The sequence below is a fragment of the Cygnus atratus genome, chromosome 1 (assembly GCF_013377495.2).
Source record: "Cygnus atratus isolate AKBS03 ecotype Queensland, Australia chromosome 1, CAtr_DNAZoo_HiC_assembly, whole genome shotgun sequence".
Lineage (NCBI taxonomy): Eukaryota > Metazoa > Chordata > Aves > Anseriformes > Anatidae > Cygnus > Cygnus atratus.
Window position 1 is genome coordinate 186,718,629 of NC_066362.1, and position 18,523 is coordinate 186,737,151.

The 18,523-nt window shown below is 40.9% G+C and overlaps 1 protein-coding gene across 1 annotated transcript in view; it reads right to left on the reverse strand.

The window, feature by feature from the left end:
* MTUS2 (microtubule associated scaffold protein 2) overlaps positions 1 to 10,812 on the reverse strand; it is a 177,572-nt gene extending 166,760 nt beyond the window's left edge. Inside the window, exons 1-2 of the mRNA XM_035542552.2 lie at positions 8,521 to 10,812; positions 2,688 to 2,928 (exon numbers count right to left, since the gene is read on the reverse strand). Coding sequence (XP_035398445.1) covers positions 2,688 to 2,928; positions 8,521 to 10,812 — 2,533 coding nt within the window. The remainder of the gene's footprint in view (positions 1 to 2,687; positions 2,929 to 8,520) is intronic.
* Between the last annotated feature and the right edge of the window lie 7,711 nt (positions 10,813 to 18,523).

An 18,523-nucleotide genomic window follows, 5' to 3' on the forward strand; every position in this document is an offset into this window, starting at 1 on the left:
AACAAAGAAAAAGTGATCATAAGCTAAACTCGAATTTATAAATGGGAAATAAAATGCAAAACCTAAAAGTAATGTAAACTAATTAAAAGGTATCAGAAATTTATGAAAGATCAGTAACAGGAGGCACAGAATCACCAGAAAGCAATGTGAAGTACTTTGCAGCAGAACAAGATGTTGCAGAAAAGTTAAACATGTTCTTCATCTCACAAGGAAAATAGAAAGTGAGGTGCCAGAAGTGAAAAAAACGTGTCCTGGGGTGGACAGTGAAAAACTAGAGACATTAGCAACCTCTCCAGAACAAGTCTTGGGTAATTTAAAATCAATAAAAACAGTTAGAGCCCAAAGACCAGATGAGGTACACTTCGGGATCCTGAAGGAGAAGGCAGACAAATTATTGGACTACCATGAGTTATCTTTAATAGAATCTTTGAAACAGTGAGGTATCAACAGGCTAGAGGGAAACAAACAAAATAACAGTTGTAGGACGGAAATTACAGGGAGCTGTTGATTTAAATTGACCTCCAAAGCAGGCAAGGTCCAAGAAATAATCAGTGATAAGATTCAAAAATCCCCCAACTTTTGAGAAATAGGGAAACTTCAGGATAAGAGGAACTTCAGTGGAATAGGAATCACACTAACAGCTATTGCAATTTCCTCATGTATATTTCTCATTCACTGGAATTTTTGAAGTTGATACTACAGATAATATACAGGAAGGATAGGCTGATACTGTTTAGATTTTAGAATTTCACTACAGGAAGAGAGCAAATTAATAAATATAATGTATGTATACATATATATATACATATATACACACAATATATACAGTGTATGGTCCTATATAGATAACAAATGGTTAGAGAAAAGTCATGTCTGCAATAATCAGTGATTCAGGATAATTAAGCTGGATGAATAAAAATCAAGGTGATATTATTTCCAAGGAGCAGAAAAGACACTGGATTTGTTAATAGGACCTGTTTGTATATTGCCCTCATTTCTGTCTTCCAAACTTGCTCATGTTACACAAGGACTTATCCAAGTTGTATCCTGAACTTGCAGCTTCTTGCATTTTCATTTAAATGGAAAGCATGAGCCAATTGCTCTCTGCATCTGTATTCCCACATTCAGTGCTGACTGAACTCAACATATATGGCTGAACTAGTATTTGCTACATAGTGCACAATCTTGTAGTGTCTCAGAAGTTACACACAGCTGAGCTTGGCCAGCTTTAGCTAACAGCATCAATGTAGATAAAATCCAGGGAAGTGTTGTATAACAGAGAACTTTTATTTTCTGATAAATGCCAAATCCTGGTAATCTGTATTACTGGATGATACTCCTTTTTCACGTTAAGTCAAGATACTCTGGCCCATTTCCATTCTGTACCTAAATATCTAATGCAGTTTTTAGTATGCGGAAATGGACACCAGGGAGAGAAATAGCTTTCAGATACTTGCAAAAAGGAAGAGACCTATGTTCAGGTTGGATATTTGGAAAAAAATCATCTCAGAAAGAGTGGTTAGGCGTTGGAATGGGTTGCCAAGGGAGGTGGTGGAGTCACCAGCCCTGCGGGTGTTTAAGAAGAGGTTGGATGTGGTACTTAGGGACGTGGTTTAGTGGGTGATATCAGTGGTAGGGTGATGGTTGGACCATATGATCTTGGAGGTCTTTTCCAACCCTAATGATTCTATGATTCTACTCCAGATAGGAGGGGAAATAAATTGCAACAAATGTTAGGCAAAACACTAGGGAAAACTTTTAACTTGAAAGCATCACCATGCTTCGAAGCAGCTTTCTTTTTTCAGAGGCTGTAGAATCTCTCATATTGGAGGCTTTTATAAATAGTTTTTCATTAATAGGTTAAATAAATATTTATCCAAAGGAATTCTGTCCTGGGGCAAGAGGGTGGACTGTATGAACCCAAGTCATTACTTAACTTTATCCTTTTTTACTATTATCTGAAGATCTCTGCAGAGTTGTAGACTGTTAAACAGCTGTTACATTTCACTGGCAATTACTGATTTTCATTTGTCCATGAACTTGCTCATTAAATGTACATTGTTAAAACCTCCAAGCTATTCCAGGCTACCAAGAAGTGTCCTATAGAGGTGATTATTCTCTCTGTCTTCTGGTGTTGCACACTTCTGACTTTTCCCTCCCCTGTAATTCAGCCTGGGGTCATGCTGTGCCCTGCATAGTAGTTGGGTATCAAAAGGTATCAAAAACGTTGTCTCCAAAGAGGTGTATACTGGGGTTTCAGAGAATCAAGGTCTCTGCTGGCACATCTGACATCCACCAACACTTTCATAGCACAACATGGTGGACAATGTCATAGATTGAAAAATGGGATCTTCATGATGGGAGAAAATGTTCCATTATCTTCCATACAACAGAAGCAAAGATTTTTCGGGCATTTACAAGGAGGAGAAAGATCAAAAAGAGCACAAGGAGAATTATTACTGAAATTGATCCTCCTCCTTTGGCAATGACCTGTTAAACAACCTTTGTGCAAGCCCCAGATTCTGCAGTCAGCCTTGCCTCAGGATAAAAGGACACTTCTCAAAGAGTGTTATTGGAGCTTTGTAGTGTCAGGTTAAGGTGTTGTATATTTTGTGATATTTATGTCTGAAAAAAGGTTCTTATTGGTGACTATAGTTAAAGGAAAGGAAAGAAAGTTCATACTTTACCTGAAGCATCGGGGTGATAGAGGCTGGGAGCACTTGTTATTTCTCCTTGCTGATGAAGACAGGTACCTGAGGATCTTTGACTTGCAATGAGAATCCTGCTTTTTGCAGATGGTAACCTGGAGACTGCACCCAGTCCTAGCTGTGGCTTGAGTATCATGGCAGATCGATAAAAACTTGGTGGAACCTCGTAGTGGGTATATGGTGGAGGACAAAATTCATCTTTTTCAGGCCTTTCCCCAACCTAGAGAAAAATCATTAACACAGATATTATGCAATAAATCAATATATACAGAGAATATGTATCTCTAAATTGCTTATAAAGGCTATTTTTCCCTCCTCATGAGTCTGGGCTTCAGACCATTGGTACATACACCCAGAGGTACATACACACATAGAATGTGCAAGTGGAATTATTATTAGAAGTTATTTAAAATACTCTTACTGAGATAGATACAATCTGGGGGAGTCTGTTTTAATGCAATAGTTGTAAATAAAGTTGAAGCTATTTTAATTCACCTTATAAGAGAAATGGGATTGTCAAATTGTTTGTGTCTGAAAAAAACTCCATGTGCTCTTACTGCAAAACGTGCACTGTAATCTGTGCCCCTAAGTTCCTGAAGAGACACAGTTGTGGAAGCTTGCATGTTTCTGTACGTTATATTCTCAGGGGGCTGACAGAATATTCCAAATCAGAGCTATAAAACAGCTGCCCATTTGATCTGGTGAAAAAAGCAAATCTGTAGATGTGAAACATTTACTGTTAGTCATAAATAGATGCTTCTTTCCTAAAAGTCAGTGACAAATCTCTCAGTACTTTACAGGACATATTCTGTGAGGCCAGCACAGTAAGTCCCGTGCTGGATGTACTTCAAGCAAGCTGGCTGTTAGTGGAGAGCTTGCAGTCGAGCAATGACCTGGTTCCCCAACAGAGTCCCTGCATCCCTCTATACTCCAGCCAAGCCCTGACCCTCACCTCTGCATACTTCTTTCTCCATCTCAGGACGAGGGCACAGAGCAATGCCAGAAACTCTCTGAGCTTTCACCTCTCTCATTTGCAAAGAACTGTTTGCTCTTCTGGGTAGAGTCCAACTTCTTTACCATTTCCTTATAAAATGCATAATCATCATAATCTAGCAAGGACCCATGAATATTTTTTCAGTGTATCCCATTTAGGCCAGAGGAAAAAAAAAAAGGCTTAGGAAATACGAAATCTGAACTAAATTTCTTTAAAAATTAATCAAAAAAAGTGCCATAGGCTACCTAGGAAGAAATGTAACTGGCAATTAATTAACTCTGCTGCAAGTTATGATGCATATAATATGCCAAATCAATTTCTATTTAGCAATTATGAGCATTCAGAATATGCAGTTTAACATTGGCTATAAAAGCTTTGATCCTAGCTGTTGCAAGAGCTTTAATCCTAATTTAGCAAATCTTTAATTTGCTAAAAGAGACAAGATTAGCTTTAAACTATTAAGTATAGAATCTTTGAGGCGTCTGTACGGGAACTAGGAAGACAGATGCAACAAGCACTGAGTATTACATTTTTGCTCTATATTTTTCCTTTGTTTGCAGTACTATTTCCTGCCATAAGATATACCAGTTTCCATTTTTATTACACTTCTATGACCTATTTCTACAAGTTAGGATGCAGGTTTTTATGGTACAGATGATCTTCTTTGCCTAGACTGTAGCAGATTCTTAGCTTCTGATTTTCAACTTCTGGATATGAGATTGTTTCCTGGATAAGGTTCAATTTTTTTTTTCTCCCTGATGAATTTATTTCAATCAGATTTCACTATACTCTTTCTATCATCTCATATTTAACTGGCAGCAAACATGCCAATGCCAAGTACTTTAGTATAAGGAATAGAGATAATCTTGAAATATAGAAACCACGCAACTTTGATAAACTGGGTCAGCTTAACCAAACCTTTAGTCACATCAGTTACATCTTTATTGATGGTATGCAACAAGTAACACAGGAATCTGCACACAAAACCAATCAGAAGGATAAAACATTTTCTCACACTGGAAGAAGTGAGAAGGATTTACCCAGCTATCCCTCAGGAAATAGAGGTTCGGGTTCTCAAAGAGCCCAATTCATAGGGAGACATAAACTTGCTAAGATACATTCCTTTTTCTTTTGTATTTAACCGTGAATTCCTCAAGTGCGGAATTCAAGTGGTCCCAATAGAATCATGTGCAATTATTGATTATAAGTCCATCTTAGAGCAGTTAAGAGAGATTTGGATTCATATAAGTCTTGTTAGTGTCCTGTACCAGATTTTTGTACAAGGGATTTTTAGAGAAAAGACCTTTGGCAGCATGTCAGCTAAAAGGAAGCTCAGCTCAGAACTGTAGTGTGTATCCCTGTCTGCACGTTCCCCAATCACCACAATTAATGAACTTGTTAGAAAGAGCTGGAAAATCTGCAGCAAATACATGAAACGTTCATGCATTTCCACAACCTGGGTAATTCTGAGCAGTGCTGCCAGCAGGTAAGGTTGCTCAACATTTTCCTTCATGTTACTTTGTTTATAACGTTGTCAAACATTAAAGCCTCAAGCAAGAATCCTTTTTGTCAAGTGCCTGCTTCAGGCAATTATTTGGGAAAAGAGTCAGCAAAACTGATTCAGACATTTCACATCATAAGACTCGGGGGGGGGGGGGGGGACGGAACCTAAATAATTAAACCAAAATAAAATTTTGCCTAAATATAAAACACTAAATATAAAAACACTGCTTTGCCTAAATATAATACAACTTCCCCTACTTCTTTAACATGTCTTCACTTGGCTTTAGTCCATATTCTTTGGAGCAGAAAAATGTCCTTGTTGGCAAACGGTCCCAGAAACAGTTGAATTGGGCAGGCACAACCTTGGGAAGGAAGGCAGCAGAGCCGGTGATCTGCAGATCCCCTTATGGACCCCTGCTGGACTCAGGGCTCTTGGGAGCAGCCATAAGGTAGCAAATATAATGGGCCAAGGCCCTCTCTCCAGCAAGGCATGGATCATACCAATATGGGTAAACTCTCTCCCTCCACACCAGGCTGCTCTTGTCCATGCTGGCCCTTGGGAACAGGTTCTGGGTGAGCACACGCTGGCAGAGGAGGAAGCTGAGCTGGGGAGTGTGCTCCCAGTGCCATATCGACAACCTCGTGTGAGCCTTGAAAGCTATGTCTTCCTGCTGATCAGCTTTTTTTAACTTTTTTTTTTTTTCTAATTTTTTAAGCGTTCTTAAGCAGGGGTTTTCTACTTTTTTTTTTTTTTTTTTTTTTTTTTGATGAAGATGCACATGGAAGATCTACCTCCATGCCATGTCGATGTCCCAAAGAGCTGGATTTTTCATCTAAGCTGCTCTGCTTTAGCACCAGCAACACAAGGAGCCCTGAGGGTTCGCCCTGGAGTCTTCCTCAGCTAGGTCTTGCCCTGCAGTCTCCTGTCCAAGACAGCACCTCCCTATCTTTCCCAGCTGATGGCTCCCAAAGGGGTATTTAACTGTGCCTACCGTTTAGCTAGCTGAAGGCTGCTTAGAGATTACTGGTCTGATTGATAGCAGCTATCAACACTCCCTATCATAGCTATGTAAAGAGCCATAAAATGCTAATCAAAGCACTCCAAAGCCCAAATTGGACATGTGAAATAGGGTAGTCTGGGAGTTTTTCCCTCACAAAGGTGATGTAGAGTAGTCATCCTGCCCCAGCACCTCCTTGTCTACAAGAGCTCTGAGTCTTTGGCACTGTCAATCTGCCGGGGTGATTTTGGTCTGCCTCAGCCCATTCTAATTGCTTTCCTTCAGATCACACATCAGTCATCTGCCATGAACAGATACTGTGCAAAGTCACTCTTCTAAGCATCTGTCCACTTGCACAGATCCCTTTTTATCCATTCTTTTGATTCACTCTGGACCCAAAGCACTCCTCTTTGCCACCCCCTTACCAGCAGGGGATTCAGGTACTTACTTTTAGGGTGACTGCACAAGAGAGTAAATGTCATCCCCTGCTATCGGCTGCTGCTCCTAGAAATCCTGACTCCCGAGCTAATGCAAACTCAGAACTTCAATTTGATCAACTTCTTTCCCAGTGTCTCCTCTGGGCAAACCAGCTTCTCTGAAGCAGCAGCATGCTTGGGCTCACACTACCCCATTGAAATATCCACCCAAAGTCATATTTCCTTGGGGCCTAAGGTGCTTTGGACCTTCTCCAGCTCATAACTGTCATCTTTCTAACTCTTGTCTAAAATAAACCACATTGCAGACCTGCTGCCACAACCTGAGTGCTTTTCATGTTAAGAACAGTCTTCCACAGCACCTAGAAATTGGTGTTTTGCTTCCAGCTCTGTCTGCTGATGCCGCCTGATTTTCCCAAACCCAACTGTATGGGCTATAGAAACCTATGGTCTTCAGAAGGTCATGTCACCCTATAAACAGCCAAACAGCTGCATATGTTATTTTGGCTTTAACTTCAGTTAAATGGTAATAACCTAGTAATTTTCCCCCACCTTACAGGGAGACTGTGAAGATATCACAGTAATGGCTGGCATATACAAGCTCCCAAAGACTTTAATAACTCCTCTTCTGAATGCAAAATGGATGGAGCTGGAAGCTGAAGGGAAAAGGGCAGCGAGCACTGTCCTTCTTGTGTTTGGGATGAGATGGTACTCTATTGAAAACTGTAGTCCATGATCAATTCAACAGTCTCTAGGTTGCCTGTTAACATGCCAGAAGGATCAATCTATAATCACACATGATATCTTAGTTTGGGTATTTGCTGGCTTTTGATTGTCAACACTGTCACCAAATGTGTTATTTCAATGGTATTCTTTAGATAAATACTGTATGTAGAATGACGTGGCATTAAAAGAGCCTTAGTAACATGGCATGAGGCACAGCAAAAATATATATACTTTTTTTTTATTTAAAGACTGTTTCAAATTAAATACAATTGTGTGATCTTCGGTATTTACATAAAAAGCTTGTTAGTTGAGCTATCCTTGGTCCAAAGCAGTGGACTCGAGAGCACATCACAGACCTGAATATAATGCCCTCTTCCCTGTCCTTTCTCCACCTTCCAAGCAAAGTCAACCTTCAACCACTGTGCTCACCTCCCAGCAGGAATTGCAGGGCACCAGCACTCCTGCCCAGCTTACCAGGGTGGAAACACAATGAAATGTCAGGGCTCAGAACTGTGTAGAGGGACTTCCATTACATTTTGGCTACTCAGGAAAACTTTCCCAGAAAAGTTTTTATATTTAAGAAGCTTGTCAATATAGTACACTGCTTTAAAACGAGTCAAAGTGAATCTCTTCCAGCATTTTATATATATAATCTAAAAACAACTCTGATAGTTCCTGGTTTTCTGTATAGTTAAACAGAAGAGGATGCATATGGACCTCTGGTGTTCTGTCTGTAAAAATCTGCCAAGTTTCCCATTAAGGAGGAAAAGTCTCTCTGTGAGCAAATTATATTCATTTCCCAAAGATGTTCTTTGGAAAAACAAACAAACAAACAAACAAACAAAAACAGAAGTCCCATTTATGGATAAATTCAAATAGTGTGTCTTCTCCTTTTTAAACATCTCTATTTATACTACTAGGAAGGGACTGGCTTGCTAGGAAACATTGGAGGAATACAGTGACAACTTCCAGTCACAGATCAGATACCACAACAGGGTTGATGCCAGAAACAGTTAAGTGTATTTCTAATGATCACATATTTCCTTGATTTAGGATATACTTCTTATTTAAGGTTTGACAACTAGCTTCTGGCAGCAAAAAGTATGCAAATATCACCACTTGGCATACAAATGAGGCTGTCAAAGCTACCTCCTTACCTCCTGCAGAAACTTCTCACTCATCGGTCCAAAGTGATGTCCCGGGGGCCGAATTCCTGACACCACCAATCCAGAACTGAAGAGCCTTGGCTTCTGGATGTCAGGTTTAAATTTGTCGTACAGGATGGTGGGGGGCTTCACCTCCCCTCCATTGGATGCCTTCTGCTCGGTAGAGATTGGCACGCTGCACGCAGGGGTACTGTAAGGCAGACCCGGTGGTGCAAATGAAGGGTCAAGCTGCTCTATTGAGCGAGGGTTTCTTCTAATGTATGTGATGATTTTAGGTCTCACATGTTTGGGCTTGGGTATTGCAGGTTTCACCTCAATGCTTTCTTCCAGTTTTTCACTGTAGTCGCTGTCCACATCCTCCTTATCTGCTAGGGAGCCCTTGGAGTGGACCAGGATAGGTTTGGGGATTGCGCTGCTGCAAGCAGCCTTGAGAGGCACTTTAGGGGATATGTTTAACAACTGTGTACTGTCAACAGGAGGTAGGACTGAGGAGGGTGACAGTTTGTCAACATGAAGTGCATAAAGGTCCTTCAAATTACTGTTAGATAGGGTGGGCTGACTATTGACATCCAGAATTGCCACTGGGCGCACAGGAGTGGGAACACATAACAAGGCATCAGCCTTTGCCGAAACCTTATAACTCTCTGGTGCTTCATCTGGAGGATGTTTCTGTGCATGAGCTGTCTTTGTACTCGGAACCGAAAAGCTTGAGGTTTCCGCATCACTGTCGTGGTTGTCAGGTTGTTGGTTCGACACTGTCTCTGCACTGCATGCTCTGTGCTGATCTGAGAGATCGGGAACAGGAATGGCAGCATCCTCAGTGACTCCTTTGACTAGCATCAGTTTATTCTCATTATCTTGCAAGGGTCTGCTGTCAGGTATATTAGTGTTATGTATCAGAGATATCTGTTCGCCAACTGTTTCAGTGCAACCTGCATCAACTTCATGCAAATTTTCATTTTGTCTACATGTCACTTTGCCACTGGATTTACTATCACATGTGAGTGGGAATACTGTTTCCACTTCTTTGTCAGTAGAAAATTCCTCACTAACCTGGCTACTTGCCCTGCTGTCACTGTCATTACTTCCTCTCCCTTCCCCACTGACGGTGAAGTTATCACTTTGCAATTTGTCATCAGGATAGGTTACCACCTCGCTTGACAATGGATCCTCTACTTTATTACAGATGTCTTGAAAATGGGATGCTGGAAATTTTGATGAGTCAGACACAGACCTTTTCTCTTCTTGCACTATCGTACTTTCATCTTTTTGACACTCCAGTAACTCTACCAGCATAATTCTCTCAATCTTCTGTTGGCACGTGTTTTTAGATTGTAGAGACGGTGCAGTCTTAAGATCCATTTTCTTACTTTTATCACCCTGACCTAATTGTGCTTCTGATTTACTAGCAGTCTCATTGGGCTTAGTAGCTGAATGATGATTGGTATGGGAAGTATGCAGTGTGCTTTCAGTGTTAACATTTGGTACATTTTCTGGTTTACTTATTTTCTTGTTCCCTGAGGTAGATGGTTTGGAATAAAACACAATATTTTCCTCCGAGGTATTGTCAAGTGGATGAAACACCATCCCAAGAAAATGATCTGTGGATGTTTTTTGTGATTTCTCTGCATTTCCAATCAAATGGTGTGACCTGTCAATGGAATCCAATGATGCAGAAAGCAGACGTTTACACGACACGCGGCCAACACATTCTTTTGCAAATGTTTCAGATTGAGGAGAAAATTTACTTGGTCTGCCCAGAGAAAGCCTTTTTATTCTCTCCATCTCCACAGTCCTGGACATTTTACCCTTAGAAAAGTTCTGGGTGAGGTCAACGTCACCTTTTGAAATAACCTCCAGGTTAGCATCATTTGTGCTGCTTTTTAAATTGGACAGACTTTGTCCTCGGCTAATCCTGATATGCCTTGATATATCCTTAGTTTCACTGGTTCTATAGTCTTTCGCTATTTCCCTGCTTGTGGTTGAGGGCAGTTTACTTTCCTGTACACTGTTGTTACAGGTCCGAGAGTCTCTGAAGGCCAGTTTATTCTGCTCCGTATTCAGATGAGTAACTTTTTCTGATCCTCCACGGTGTATATTCCCACTCTCATCTGTCAAATCATGTTTCTTGATATCTCCTTCAGTGGTTCTAACTTTTGTCACAATTTGGTTGGCATTTGTATCCCCCATACTCACTGTGCTTTCATTATTATTTTTTATTTCACTGTGGTTGTCCTGAAGCTGGGCATAACATGACTTGTTTGGGATTAACGGAGCACTCATTTTGAAACTTCAAGTGACTGCTTTTTTTGGCAGCCCCAATTACTGAGAAAGCCTCTTTCCCCTATCAGGTTAACTAATTATTATGCATGCTTCAGTTATAGGTTTAAATTATAAACCGATCAGTAAAAAATTCCTTGTCAGAAAGCTTGGAGTCCCTTGTCAAAGTCACATTTTTGTGCTGCTCAGTTGTCTTTAGTGCAGCTTCTGGACCCAGGAAATCTTTATGACATGCAGTAGAGAGGTTCAGCGAAAGCAAAATAGATCTGCCAAGTTCCCTCTGAATGACAGCCAGTTAATCCAGCCAACCTGTGAGAAAAAAAAAAAAAAAAGACATTACACCAGTGTCATGAATTATGCTTATTAAAAAAAGTGAAAATCAGCAGCACTCACAGGTTAGAGTACTTTCAAACACTTCAGATGCTGTTTCAGTCACAACTTCGGCCTCAGCAAAGATTTCTGGTGTAATCCAGATCTCTGACTTCAGAAGTTATGCAGTTAAAACTGTCCTGTTAGAAGAGTAATTGCTACTGTTTTTCACTACTTAGATTTACAACTGTATTTACAACTGTAAATAGCCATAAATAGCTAGGTGAGGATGAAACCTCCACATCAAGGATCTGAGCACTTTCATACTGCTATAACAATGCCTTTATTGTACCAAGAGTAGCTACTGATGCATTTAAAGCACCATGGTAAAGACAAGCAATAAGTATTAAAATTCCAGCTCTATTAGGGGACATTTATGGGTTTCTTTCCTTGACTTGTACGAATCACTGCTGTGCTTGTGCTGACATCCCATCCCCTTTGATACTCTTCAGCCAGATCCATAGATGCCAAGAAAGCAAGAACTATAGATGGAGGACTGCGAAGAAAAACAATGTTATTCTAAGAGACAGTTGCATACGTGTACGCTCAGTTATACAGGATTATACACCAGCCCCGATACAATGCAGATCCTTTTGGTTCCCTGTCACCTGTGGTTTTGGGAGCCCCAGTTTTGCCCTCTGTCACCTACAACAAGATGAAGGGGAGACAGGATAGTACAGGACAGGATAATTCAGTTGGAAGAGACCCTCAAATATCAAGTCCAACTGCCTGATCTCTTCAGGGATAACCAAAAGGTAGTCCTGCCATCAGTGACCAGGGAGCAGAGACCGGCACCTCCCTCTGTGCTTCCCCTGCTCAGGGAGTTGCAGGTAGGTCACCTCCCAGCCTCCTTCCCTCCAGACTAAACAAACCCAAGTGTCCTCAGCCTCTCCTCACAAGACATGCCTGCCAGCCTTTCTACCGGCTTTTGCCCTCCTCTAGATGCATTCAAATACCTTAACGTCATTTTTATATTGTGGGCCCAGAATTGGACACAATGTTCAAGGTGAGGATGCATCAATGCCGAGGGAAGACCAACCAATGTCATCTGCCTGGACTTCTGTAAGGCCCTTGACACATCTTCTGTCCATGCTTTGCTTAAATTTACTCTCAGATATCTCTTGAGTAGCTCAGTACTCTTCACAATATGGTACGGACAGTGGAAATTGGAACATGCCCCACATTTCCCAGAAGGCTGAACTTAAAGCACCTGTGATGATCCCAGTTGTGCTGGTTTTCTAATCAGACACCCACAGGGGCTCTAATGAGAAGTGCTGATTAAATCCCCTTCTCTGCTTGCTGCATCTAGGTGCAAGACTGGGCTCAGATATCTAGCACCTGCTGTGAGCAGGTCCTCCCTGCCTTCGCATTCAGCCCAGCTCTTCTCACAACATCTGCCTCCAAGCTCAGACTCAGTCCCTTCATATGGTGCACACACACATTCTGTTTGAGTCTGGATTTGGCACTCCTGGCATAGATCCATCTCTTCAGCAAACAACAGCTAATTAAATTAATTCATGAAACAGAACACGGCGGTAAGAATTTCACTTCAGCACCACAGGGATGTGTTATTGCAGATCTCATCCTCAAAGCACTGTAAAGTAAGACTTTTAAACTACTGTGTTCTGTCTTTATTCACACACACACACAAAAAGGAGTATTTATTAAATTAAATATATATATTGATTTCTGTTTGTTTGTTTGTTTGTTTGTTTGTTTCTGGTGATGGTGGTGGGGTGTTTTTTGTTTTGTTTTGTTTTGTTTTTTCTTGCCAAATTTTTTCCTCATCTTCTCTCACCAAATCTGTCACCCAACAATGCAAAGCTTTAATGGGGTGTGGGGTGGGGTTGACCTTGGCCAGCTGCCAGCCACCCACCCAGCCGCTGTCTCACTCCCCCTTCCTCCACAGGACAAGGAGAGAAAATGTGATGAAAAAGCTGATGGATCACGGTAGAGGCAGCAGGGTCACTTGTCCCTTACCCATTACCATCATGGGCCAAAAAAAAAAATTGACTTGGGGAGAAGTAATTTATATTACTGCCAATTAAAATAGAGCTGGATGGTGAGAAACAAAGACAAAAAAATGGAAACTCCTCCTCAGCAATGCTAGAAACTGCTCCCAGCGGTCAACCAACATGGCTGCGGGCCTCAGCTGTGTCCTGGCCTGGGGCTGCTGGAACTGGCTGGAACTGGCTGGAACCAGCTGGAACCAGCTGGAGCTGACTGCAACTGGCTGAAACCAGATGGAGCCAGCTAGAGCTGGCTGGGGCCAGCACAGGGCAGCCCAGGCCTCTCCTCACAGAGGCCACCCTGCAGCCCCACACCACCACCACCTTGCCATGGACACACCGTGCACAGATGCACTTGGGGTGGCAATAACGTAGAAAGTGAGGGGGGGTTATCTAGCAACATCTTCCTCCTGACGTGCCACCTGCTGAGGGAGATTAAGGAAAGCAAATTCTCCACTGAGCTCACTAAAACTGCATCTTTTTCAGGTAATGATGAGCTAGATTTCATATGTACTCACGTCAGCTAAGGGACAAGCTTTTCATAGCCAGCACGGAGAAAGGCATGTGGTCAGTCAGTGGGAGCACAGATTGTCCGTGACAGAGATGCATTCCCTTCCAGTGAAACCTGCAGAATGGTTTTTCCCCTCTTTTCAGGAAAGGCTCTTCCCTTTGGGGGACTGATCTTTATATACAAATACCTCCGTTTCTTTTATGAAATGGAACAGAGCTGTTTCCTAAAGGCCTGCTGTGACCATGGAGCTGCGGTGGAAATGCAGAGGGGTCAACTGTGAATGTAGATCTCAGACAGAGGTGGGCTCACAGCAGCCCCAAGCCCTCTGCCTGCCCTTCAGGGCTGGAGACTCCTGTGTCCCACCAGCTGCTCCTGCCCTGGAGTCACACTCATTTCAAATATACAACTAGAGCAATACATTAGTTTGTCTTTTTTGTTTGATTGTTTGTTTGCTTGTTTGGAAATCTCTTACACAGGTTTACAATAAAGCTGACTGAGGCATTTAAGATTATGAACGTGGTGATAAGAGGTCATTTGTTCTTCTTGTCTACACTTGCCCCCAATATGATTACTAGCACTAACTCACCGCAAATGAAGACAGGTTTGAAAAAAACATTGTAGAAACACCTGTATTCGTTCAAAGCATCTTCCCATATGCTGTCTGAGACAGGACGCGCTCATCCAGGGAGCTCGTTCTGCTTGAAGCAGGAAGCAGACCAAATAATTTGGTTTAATGTTGCTGGTACAAATTGATTAACCTGAGGATGAGAAAAGATCTGTCCCTTCTCAAATACAGGGCACTACACAGTCTCTGTGTGTGACTGAAATTAGCGTCTTAAAGCAGCCAGTGCTGACCAGAGACATGGACTTCAAATGTGTATGTAATTACATTGCTTTTAAGAGAAGGCACAATAAAATATGGTCTAGGCAGAGCTTAATCTCAGGCAGCATTAGCATTGTACCTGTGCTACCTCCAGAGTCAGTGAGGAGGGATGGGCACCTTGGAAAGGTGATTCATCCCATACTAACGCCTACACACCAGATATTTGAAGTTTATCTCTTCCAGATGAAGTCCAGTCTCAGATTAAGGATGTCACAGACCTGAAGAATCTATTACAACCTTACAGTTAGCATTCATACTATTACCTAAATTTATTTTCTTCTTCTGCAAAATATTGTCTGTTTAACTTTTCATTCTGCTATAAAACATACTAATAGAACAGGACTCCTAATTTAATATAAAAATATAATCAAGCAACTATGTCAATTAGTACCTTATTATTTCAGTTTTCCCTGTTACAGAATACACGCTTTTGGTTTTGGTTCATTCAGTGGAATAGAGACTTATATACTGTGATAGGCAAACTTGGCAGTAAGATGTATGGTTCTGTGATACGTTTGGGACCTTAGAAGATTTTATCTTTTTTTTTTTTTTTTTTTCTTTTTCTGTAGATAACTTCTATTTGAGAAGCTTTTGCTGGGATTTTCTGCTGATAAGTTTATCTTAAGTGGCACTGTCTAGTCTCAACTTCACTATGCTCTTTGGAGTCAGTGAGATGAAAAGACTGTGAGATGAAGAGCCTGTGTTCTGCTGCCTCTTCCTCTGTTCTTTATTGCTCACTTCTTTAGAGTGATGTTGGCTGACATAAACACACCCAAAGTCACTTCCTGCTGTGCAGGAAGGCTCAGGGATGATGGATATGTGAACCTCCTACCTCTTCAGATGCCCTCTTTAGCAGGAGCAAGAGGTAAGAGGAGACTTGATCCCAGCAATGGCACCACTTCATCACTTAGGAGTTTCTCGCTAAGGACCCTGGACAAGAAAGAGGACTGCAAGTCTTAAAAGTCTCGATATGGTATATGTAAGCCTTGATATGGGTAAACACTTCTTGATGCTGTATAGCATAAAAATGTCCCCTCTGAATTGCAGAAAGTGAAAAATGAAGTTATAGCCAAGTTATATCTCCATGTCACTGCATCTTGGCAGGATACAATAACTATATTCGTGAAAAAAAAAAAGAAAAAAAAAACTTTACAATGTGAAGATGTGAAGTGAGCATACTAGACAGTAGAATAAAATGATATCCACCAGACTATGGTAAACTGTGCATCCAACAGGAAGGAGAAAAGTTCAAGGAGCCAGAAACATAATTAAATGCTTTTGGTTTACCTCATCAGTATCAGTTTCCTTCTGTGATGACGATCTTTAATAGCCTCTATTCTAAGCCTGAGTCCATGTAATGATGCTGTAGGAAAGAAGCCTACAAGAGTTTCTTCTCATCTGCTATTGCTACAGTCTGCTCCATCCTAAACTACATTTAGCCAGCAGGTCCCACTCCAGCCTCTGGAGACCCTAGGGAGAAGATGAAGCTGAGCTGGATGATATCAGCCCCCTGCACAGCATGGACTGTAGCAGCAGAACTCAAGTTTGTAAAATATAGCTGCCTGGAAAGGAAAAGCAGCAGCCTTCTTCCAAATAATAACAGTAGTTTTTTGGTAAAACAGGCAGTGTAGGAATAATGGTGAAAATATTATTCTCCGTAGGCACTGAATAAAAGAAAAATGTAAAGAATTATCAATCTTTTGGCTGGTTGTTTGGTTTTCAATTTGCCACAAAAAATAGAGCAGCAATAACTACAAGATATGCAAAAGAATGATCATAACATACGGAAAAGTAAAACTGGAGATAAAGATATAAAACCAAAATGGGTTGAGTAGGGTGGCTCCTGTATAAACATTTCCTAGTTCAGACTGTCACAGCTGCTTCTCCATCCCAGCACTGAAACACTATAACCAGAATATTTACAGCAAGATATGCTAAAAACATCTGGCTGTACTGCTAAAACTGTGCACAGCTTGGGCTGATTGCGTTTTCTGATTTCTAAAATTCTAAAGAGTAAGAGAAGCACCTGAATACCTTATTAACCATCTGCCACTGAACTCATGTCTCTGTCATACCTGTTTGCTACTATCCTAAAAAACAAACAAACAAACAAACAAACTAAAAACAACAATGGATTTTAACAGCTAGGGGCAGACCACAGACCAGCAGCCACCCATCACCACCTGTTCCTGCAAGACAAATCTTCTTGAGCTGGTGGGGATAGTGAGCTGCTCTGCTCTGGGGTGAGGATCACACAGGTTTTTGCTGCACTACAGCATTCACAGATAAACTCCTGCAGAAACAGGTCCTAAGAAAGAAATCTTGGCTCATGGGAAAGTTCCCCTTGTCTGAGCAATGCAGTAGCTGAGGGAGACTGATGAAAGTACACGAGGAGCACATTTGTACGAGGTGTGAAAGAGATGTGGTTATTACAGTTACTACAGAAAACTGGCATGAACAACAGGCTCCCAATATGCAGAAATGCTGCTGGGAAGGCCTGGCACATGCTATTTGAGGACTTCTCTGGCAGAAGGGATACCACCTCATCACACATCAGGGCTGCAAGTTGCCAAGCACTGAGCCACATGGATGAAACAAATACAGTGCTGGAAGGGAAGGAAGCATGAATATCTTCCTGAAAAGTCCAAATCATTACAAACTACTTCTTCCAATGGCTCTGGAATTTGAAAGCTGATACCAGGACACTAATAAAATAAAAAAATAAAAAAAGCCAATAAACTCCTTGGAGTGGTTAAAATACAATCAGAATTAATTAAAAGCTGTGGAGAAGCATTCACCCAGGCATGTGATAATTTTGTTAATGTGATTTGGAAGGCTGAGAACTAACATTTGGATAGACTCCTCAGTTGGTTTCTACTCATAAAGAAGCAGATCCAGCTGTTTGGGGAAATTACAGTATCATCTCATCATTGGCAGACCCTATGGAAACAATGCTGTGTATCATGAAGAGGACAGTACTTCAGGACAGGCAACTGTCTGCCTGAAGAGCAACTCAGACATAGGCAGAGACGAGGAATGGTGGAGCAAATGCTGGGTCTTTACACGTTGGAAAATGATGGGAAGGCAATTCCCATTCAGTTGTGAAACTGAAATGACCTGGAAATATTAGTGATTTTTGCAGAGCGTGGTTCTTGAACATTTCCAGAATTTCAGTTTTAGTTGGTTTAATGCCTTTATGGTCAATAAATTTTAATCTTTTCATTATTTACATAATTACCTATTTCATTTCTGTATAAATTTAGATATAAAAACTGTATATAAAGTAGTTATTGGTTAGGAGTAAGAGTTTTCATATGCAAAAGCAAAGCTTTTCAGTGATTTTTCACCAAAATACAGTTTTTAGATCATTGAAATTATTAATGAATTTATACTCTTCTATTAAACTAATTTATCAAAATGTTTAGTAACAAAATAGGTTTTAAACATTTTCCACATTTAGCTTCAACTTAAACTTATTCTGTTTAACTTTTTTTTTTATTATTATTATTTTACAGTTTAAAATAGCATTTCAAGATCAAATTTACTCCATGTTTGCATTTTTTTAAATTTTTAAAAGAGAAAGTGTGAAATAAGTATTCATTTCATTACTAAATAAAATCTCCTGTTAAAACAGGCCCCTGTCACTCTGGATGAGGCTGTCATGTCCTAGGGAAAACACAAAGGTTACATGCTGTACACAAATTAGTATTTTAACTTACTTTTCCTAAATAACTGTGTGATAACAAGCCCAGTGTAGCACTCTGGTTCTTGCTTTCACAAGGCCTATGAGGACATGTATCTTTTTCAATTTTTTCTTGGGTCAGTATTTTGTTTTTCCTGCCCGGTGTCATGTCACATGAAGCATACTGCACACACCAAACGTGCCAGCTATGACATGATACACACATTGCCACTCGCCAAGCTCCTGAGCTCCTGAAGACT